We start from the raw sequence: 8,091 nt of genomic DNA on the forward strand, positions 1-8,091 counted from the left end.
GCAGCAAAATAGGAGGACTATGAAGTGACTCCTATTTTGTTTTGTTTAATCCAAGATGGGAGGTTGGTATCATGTCATATAGCAAGGAAAGACTGTATCAAAGTATCCAAAGTACCCACTGAAGATGCTCCCTCCCACTGGCCAAGGTGGGAATATTTAAGGTTCAGGAATTATGAGAATGGGTCAAAAGCCTCAGCTTGTCTAAAGGCACACATGCAATCTCTAACTGGTCACTGATGCGGGAGATTGGGCTGGAGAGATGACCCGGCAGTTAAGAGCACTGGCTGCTCTTTCCAAGTTCAGTTCCCAGCACTCACATGGCAGCTCATAACTGTCTGTAACTCCAGGGGATCTGACACTCTCATCTGGCCTCTGCGGACATGCATGCACATAATGCACAGACATACAAGCGAAAGACCCATACACATAACACAGAATCGAAATATTAAGTACATGTAATTATTATAGATTATATATATACACACACATATATAAAGTGGGCAGAGAGATGGGCCATTGACTCACTCTCTGCCCACTCTGATGACCTGAGTTCCATTCCCAGGTCCCACATGATAGAAGGAGAGAACCAACCCCAGCAAATCGTCCCCTGATTTCCGCATGCCCACGAATGCACACACATGCAGCCATTAAATGAGCGTGGTAACTTCTATAATTGGCAAAGAAAAGATGACTAAAAATTAGTAAAGGAGTAACTGTTTACCCAGTGTGTTCTGTGTGAACGGTACCACAGGGCCTTAGTGACAGAGAGGGGAGCATCTCTCGTGAAGAATAAATGAGAATGAAATGGTAAGATCGAGACACCAGTTTGTAAGTCTCCAGTAAAGGCATTGCATTGTTAATGAGGTCAGGCACCCTCAGAAGAGGAGACACAGCAGTCCTGACCCAGGGCGGGGCTGCTCCATCTGCAACCTGACAAAGAGACCAAAGCCAGGGGGATCCGGGCTCTAAACTCCCCAAAGGTAGGAAATACTATGTGGACCATGAAGTGACAATATGGGAGTCAGGAGTGGTGGCACATGCCTTTAAAATCCCAGCACTAAGGAGGCAGACACAGGTGGATCTCTGAGTTCGAAGCCAGCCTGGTCCACAGAGTGAGTTCCAGGACAGCCAAGGCAGAAGGAGGAAAGGATGAAAGGAAGGAAGGAAGGAAGGAAGGAAGGAAGGAAGGAAGGAAGGAAGGAAGGAAGGAAGGAAGGAAGGAAGGAAGGAAGGAATCTGACAGGATGGTAGTTAACATCCAGGGCCAGGAGCTCACATCGAGTCCGGGGAAGATGCAGGGATGGAGTCTGAAAAGGAAGGGTGCTGTGAGGATGTGTATTCTTGAGCAGTGAGGAGCAGGGGCCTAAAGGCAGAAAGAGTCTCCAGCACGAGGTTCACTGTGAGGCTGTCACGGCTCTAAGGTGACTGATCCCCCAGGACTGTGGATGATAGAGTCTGGCCAAGGACGACTGCCTTCCAGAGAACACTGGGGGTCTAGCTGGTTCCAGTAAAAGTAGCCTGAGTTCTGACCTCGGGTGGAGTTCTAAGAATGGAGGAGCCAGGAAGAAGGAGGGGCCAACAGGGTGTGTGTAACCTAGCAAAGGACCAGTGATGTCTCCTCAGTGGGAGACAGGGGTAATTCCAGTCTCATGTCCCTGGACCACAAAGACACACAGAGAGTCAGTGTTCTAATTAGACGATTTTATTGCAGGTGCTTGGAGGGGGAGGCAAGAAGCACGGATTCAGTTGGCTTCCAAGATCTGCTGAACCCAGGGCATGAGGGCTGTGACCCGGGAATACACAGCAGGAGTGGATGTAGAGCAGACGCCACTGCCCCAGGACACAATGCCTGCCAGGGTCCAGGCTCCATCCTTCTGGCAGACCAGAGGGCCACCGGAGTCACCCTGCAGAGACAAAGGACTTGTCTTCAAACCTGACAAGGACACCTGGACCTCGGGGGGGGGGGGGTGCGAGGGAGAGTGTAGGGAAGTCCTCGGGGTTCAGTGACAGACCCAGCTCTGCTCAGGTCCTCCGGGAAGGACCTACACATCTAGCCTCCCTCTGAGAGTAGGAGGCACATACAGCTCACTGAGCTGGTGGCAAGAGTGGGTACCCTGTGGGCGGTGCAGCACCAGTCTGGGCAGAGGTGCCTCCCAGGGGTGTCTGTTGGCATCAGCCCATCCTTTTCTGGGCACTGGAAGGCATGAGGTTCAGGAGAGAAGGGCAGAGGGCAGTGGGAACCAGGCCACTGTGGGCCTGTGCTCTCCACAGCCTGAGCAGGGGAGGCAGGTCTGGGAGAGGGTGGGTGGAGGCTGTACCATGCAGGAGGAGACACCACTGGCGCCTGCGCAGATCATCACGTCGGTGATCTTGGATCCCCAGAACTCCTTGCATTCGGCGGTGGACACAATGGGCAGGGCGGCCTGCTGCAGCTTGTCAGGAGTCTTGAGGGCTGCAGGGACAGAGGGCATGGGGTCAGGGTCCCCAAGTCCACCAGCAGCCTGGAGATCACCACTGGGCCTTCCAAGCATCTGGGGGGCAGCTGCTGTCAGGTTCCACCACAGGCGGGGCTGGGCCTCAGGCGCGGATGTCAGATTGTTCGTGCCCTGCCCGGGCCCAGCCCTAGCATGTGGCCATGGGAAGCAGGTACGGAAGATTTCAAGAGAGCATGGCCCCCATCCTGCTGGAGTCTCAGAGACCCAGGATGGGACTCACAGTCAGTCTAGGGCCAGAGAGGACAGTACCTCCTGCCGGGCTGGGGCTTCCTTCCCCATCTTATCAGCAATCCATTGTTTGTGCTGGGTGAGTTTTAAATCTTAAGCCTTAACTGACACATACTAATTGTTAACTTTATAGATTGCTAGTTAATATTTTTTTATTTCCAGACAGTGTCTCATTATGTAGCTCTGGCTGCCTGGAACTCACAGGATCTTCCTGCCCCTGCCTCCCAAGAGCTGGGATTAAAGTCTGCTGCCATGTCCAGCTTTAATTCACAAATTTTAAATTAAGAAATGGAAAATGTATTAATGTTGAAATTTAGACAAAGGAAGGAGGGAGGGAGGGGGGAGGGAGGGAGGGAGGGAGGGAGGGAGGAAGGAAGACAGACACCATGGGGTCACACCTGGAGGACCTGCTGCCAGGCAGCCTGACCCTGGGCACAGCCTCTGCGGGACAGGGCCACAGCACACTCACCGTTGTACTTGGTCTTGCCCCAGCCTGTGGTGGCACACACTGTCCCCACGGGGAAGTCATCGTCGGCACTGGGCAGACACACGGCGGACACAGTGTCGGAGAACTGGGCAGGAGTGGCCAGCTTCAGCAGGGTGATGTCGTTGCGCACAGTGAACATGTTGAACTTGGGGTTCTTGAAAACCTGTGGGGACCAGAAGCTTAGCTGAGACCTAGGAGGAGCTGGGCTCTGCTGAGTGCCAGGGGACATCAGAAGAGAACAGAAAGAATTCTAAGGCCAGCCCCAGCCCGCTGTGCCCCCCTGTCCTTCAGGCAGCCAGGGGCTTTCCCTCCTGGCCTTGCCCCCACCCCCCAGCTTGTGGGCTGTGGGCTTCACCCACACAGCAGCCTACGCACCTTGGCGATCTTCAGAACCTGGACGTTCTCCTCATCGGAGCCCTGGTCAAACTCGCCGGCCACCACCACATCAGATGTCCTAGGCGTCAAGACACATATGGGTCAAGATGAAGAATGGGTCTGGTCCCCTCCCCAACTCCAAATAAAGCTGGAAGCAGAACCCCAAGATAGTCTGGGACTCACGAGACCCCGCAGTGGGCAGCAGTGACCACCCAGTCTTCACTGATGAGGGAGCCCCCGCAGAAGTGAAAGCCAGTTTTGTCCTGGGGAAGAGGAAGAGGAAGGTCAGTGCCTCCCACCTGGGCATCACCCCAGAATGTGCCTTCATGTGCCCAGAATCCCCCTCTCACCTGCAGGGACACCTGCCAGGGCCAGGAGCCAGGGACAGCATCCTCTCCATTGACGATCCTGGACAGGCCCGTCAGCACAGGTTGGATGGCAGGGACCCCACAGCCTTGGGGGAGAGGGATGGTCATGATGTAGAACTCCTCAGCCAACTCAGATCCACTGAGACCAAGCCATCTCCCCTGGAAACATCTGGCTCCCCTCTAACATCTTGGCTAAGGGGCCCCACACATACAGCCTCCTGACCCAGTTATCCTCCCAGGAAAGAAAAGAGGCACAGCTGCCCTACCCAGGCTTATCACAAGAAAGGAACAGAAGGGGCCTGGACAGATGGCTCAGAGGTTAAGAGCACTGGCTGTTCTTCCAGAGGTCCTGAGTTCAATTCCCAGCACCCACATGGTGGCTCACAACCATCTGTAATGAGATCCAGCTCCCTCTTCTGTCATGCAAGCAGAACACTGTATACTTAATAAATAAATAAATCTTAAAAAAAAAAAAAAAAAAAAAAAAAACAGACTAGAAAACAGACTGGACCAGTAGCCTGTCTACCTCAACCTCCAGGCTGGCCATTCTGGGGAACCTGCCTATTTCGGTAACTATTCATCATGTGAAATTTGGTTCTTTAATTTTTTTGTTTTGGTTTGTTTGTTTGTTTGTTTGTTTTGTTTTGTTTTTTGAGACAAGGTTTCTCTGTGTAGTCCTGGCTGTTCTGGAAGTTCCTCTGTAGACCAGGCTGGGTTTGAACTCAGAGATCACCAGCCTCTGCCTCCCCAGTACTTGGATTAAAGAGGCACGCCGCCATGCCCACCTCAGTTCCTCAATTTTTAAAGAAAATTAGCCCTTGTACAGGTGTGTTGGTGTACTCTTCTGATACCCACACTCAGGAGATCTTCAGGGAGATATGAGTTCAAGACCAGCCAGGGATACATAGTAAGACGCTGTCTCAATTTAAGAGGGCTGGAAGGGGACTTGATTCTACACGATGACAGAACAGGTCACAGAAGAGGGAGACAGGCAGAGGGAGCCGTCAGGCATCTTGGGCATTCAGGACACACTTGCTACAGTGGCCAGCACATCTTCACAGGGGCTTCACAGTTTGTCTGTACATTGGAGCAGTGTGACCCTGTGACCAGCTTCTCCACTTCTGGAGTCCTCTGACTCCTCAAGGGCCAGCATCTCTCTGTCTTGTGCACAGAGACAAGAAAATGGATAAGGCCCTCTGATGATGACTGATCTACCCTCCAAAGTTTCAATAATCCATTTTTATAATGGCCCAAAGCATGAGAACTAAGAGTCATGTATTCTCACAACACAGTATAGTTAAGTGTGTGAGTTGGTCTCTATGGCAACACGGGTTGATCTACCACATTCTGAGTGGAAAAAGAGCATGTTATAAAACTGACAGAGTCAGATACTGTTTATGTAATTTAAGGATATTTGCTTATGGATGTATAAATATGTAGTGTGTTTGTATAAGCCTGAAGAAAACTGACTCAGAGTAGAGTGTGGGAGGGAAGAAAGGGAAGCCTGGCTGAATCTGGGTTATTATTTATAAAGAAGTATTTGGTCTGGTGGTGGTGGCATACACCTTTAATCCCAGCACTTGGGAGGCAGAGGCAGGGGGATCTCTGTGAGTTTGAGGCCAGTATTGTCTACAGATTTCCAGTACAGCTGGGACTACTGAGGCTGAGGAGATGGCTCAGTGGATAAGAGCATTCACCTTTGCATGATGACCTCAGTTCAGATCCCTGACACCCACATGAAGAAAAAAAGTAGGATGATGTAGTAGCAAATGCCTATAGTCACAGCTGCTCTGAAGGCTGAGGCAGGAGAATTGCTTGAGCCCAGGAGTTCGCAGACTGAACAACAGGGTGAGATGGTATTTCAGAACAAAATAAGCAACAGCAATTAAAAAACAAAAACAAAACCAATGGGAGGCATAGAGAGTCTTCTGAATCTGAGTGCAATAGGGCATGCCTGTGATCAGGCACTTGGGAGATGGAGGCAGGAAGGACTCCATAAGACCCTGTCTCAGCAGGAAGCATCATTTCCTGAGTCTGGGACCACAGGACACACCACCCCCTCTGGCTAATCTCTCCCTTTTTGTTTTCACTAGTTATTTTCTTTGTTTTATAAATGAGGAGCAAAATGTTAAGGTGGATGTGGTGGCTGGCATTTTCTTTAACCCAAGTACTTGGGACGAAAAATCAAAAGGATCACTCTAAGTTTGAACCAGCCTGGGCTGCATAGCAAATTCTAGGTCAACCTGGCCTACAGAGTGAGACCCTGTCTCAAACAGCAATACAAAAAGAACAAACAAGAGAAAGAAAACAAAATGCTCAGCTTTTGCCAGCATGGTAACTAAAACCCCCAGAAGGGCAGCTGACTCCTGCTGGGCCACAGCACCCCCACCTCAGCCACATCTGGATCTACAGCCCACTGCTGGGCCCTGCTTTGTCTTTCTGCTCCTGAAGCAGGGTAAGAGGGCCCCGGAAGTCCTCACTGAGGTTTCAGTGTCCTGGTCCTGGTTCAAGCAGGAAAGGTGGAGGATCAGCTCTTTCAGAACACCCCCCCTTATGGTCCCTTCCCTCTGATGGGACCTGAGCCCCAGCACTTACCAAAGGTGGCCCCCACAAGGGCAAAGCAGGACAAGAGCCAAAGGAATGCCATGGTGCTGGTCAGGGAAGTGAACCTTGCCTAGTCTGAGACTCTTTTATGTCCCCTAGGGTCCCCACGCTCCGCCCAGTCCCTGTGACCCTCGCCAACTCAGAAGGCCCGAGAGCCACCCTCCCTGCCATCCAGAGACCTTGGACAGAAGTGGGGGCCAAGCCGCTTATCACAGTGGAGCTTGGCTCTTAGCCTGCCATGCCCAGCCCATGGGAAAAGGACAGCTGCCCTGACGGAACAAAACCCATGAGCCTTGGTGGTGCCCAGCATCCCCAAGGCACTGTGGGTAAGACTCCAGCTGGACCGGAAGCAGTGCCCTGCAGAACTCTACCCGTGCATTCTTTCTGAGAGTGGGGCTGGAGACCTGGTGCCCATCCATGGCACAGGGAGGCCTCCCAGCTCTGAAATGAAGGCAGTTCCAGGACAGATTCAAAGAAGCTGGTGATTGAGAGGCCTCAGAGAGGGCGGCTGGCCGGGGACCACAGACGGGTGTCACTCATTTGAAACAAAGGGCTCCATGGCCATTGAGGGTTATCCTGGGCTTACCTTGTCCCCGGTGCCATCAAACAGTCTTGAGTGTGGAGAGGAGGACAGGTCCTAGACAGCAGGACATTAACCCCAGTGTGTCTGTGATAGGGAATTCCCTCCTGTGGAAGTTCACAACAGGTAATTCCTCCAGTGGAAATAGTGTTGGGGCTGGGAGCACCTGCCTCATCATGAAGTCCTGGGTTCAATCCCCACCACGTTACACACTGCTGATGTAAACTATAATCTGAGCATCCACAGGTAAAGGCAGGAGAGTCAGAAGTTCAAGGTCACTCTCAGCTACATAGCAAGTTCTAGGCTAGCCTAGGCTACTAGAGAGCCTGTCTAGAAGAAGAAAATGAAGAGGAAGAGGAAGAAGAAGAGGAGGAAGCAGAAGAAGATGGAGTAGAGGAAGAGAGTCTTTGTCTTTGGATAAAGTTTTAGATCTTTTCACGAGGACGTATTTACTGCACTAGAGTAATGGCTCGGGCATTAAGAGCACCTGCTGCTCCTTCAGAGGACCCAGGTTGGAGTCCTAGCACCCACCTGGTGGCTCACAACTGTCTGAAACCCTGGTTCCACGTGACTCTACGCCCTCTTCTGGCCTCTTTGAGCACTGCATGCAGGCAGGGCATAGGTAGACCCAGAGGCAAAACATCAACACACATTTTTTAAAAATTACTTTTCTTTACTTAGGGGCCCGCACGCATGCGTGGCATGGTGTATATGAGGAGGTCAAAGGACAACTTCTAAGAGTCAGTTCTCTCTTTCCATCATGTGGGTCCCAGGAATGGAATTCAGATGGTCGCGGTTGGTGGCAAGCGCCTTTACCCATGGAGCCATCTCACTAGCCCAGAGCTTTGTTTCTGGAAAAGGAGGCTTTGTTTCTGCACACATTCCACAGTAACAAGCTCGTTCCATGTGCAGATGGGGAACCGAGACAGGTGTGAAGGCCACACGGGATGAGTG

The 8,091-nt window shown here is 51.7% G+C and overlaps 1 protein-coding gene across 1 annotated transcript; it reads right to left on the bottom strand.

Annotated features, from left to right (window-relative positions):
• Window positions 1-1,686: 1,686 nt before the first annotated feature.
• Window positions 1,687-6,685, bottom strand: LOC102925649 (chymotrypsinogen B). Its single transcript, XM_076571536.1, has 7 exons — window positions 6,549-6,685; window positions 3,936-4,039; window positions 3,769-3,848; window positions 3,586-3,664; window positions 3,193-3,373; window positions 2,319-2,452; window positions 1,687-1,904 (listed from the first exon to the last, which is right to left on the bottom strand). The coding sequence occupies exons 1-7, from the start codon at window positions 6,598-6,600 to the stop codon at window positions 1,743-1,745; spliced, it is 792 nt and encodes a 263-aa protein (XP_076427651.1). The 5' UTR covers window positions 6,601-6,685; the 3' UTR covers window positions 1,687-1,742.
• Between the last annotated feature and the right edge of the window lie 1,406 nt (window positions 6,686-8,091).

Source organism: Peromyscus maniculatus, chromosome 5, assembly GCF_049852395.1.
Source record: "Peromyscus maniculatus bairdii isolate BWxNUB_F1_BW_parent chromosome 5, HU_Pman_BW_mat_3.1, whole genome shotgun sequence".
NCBI lineage: Eukaryota > Metazoa > Chordata > Mammalia > Rodentia > Cricetidae > Peromyscus > Peromyscus maniculatus.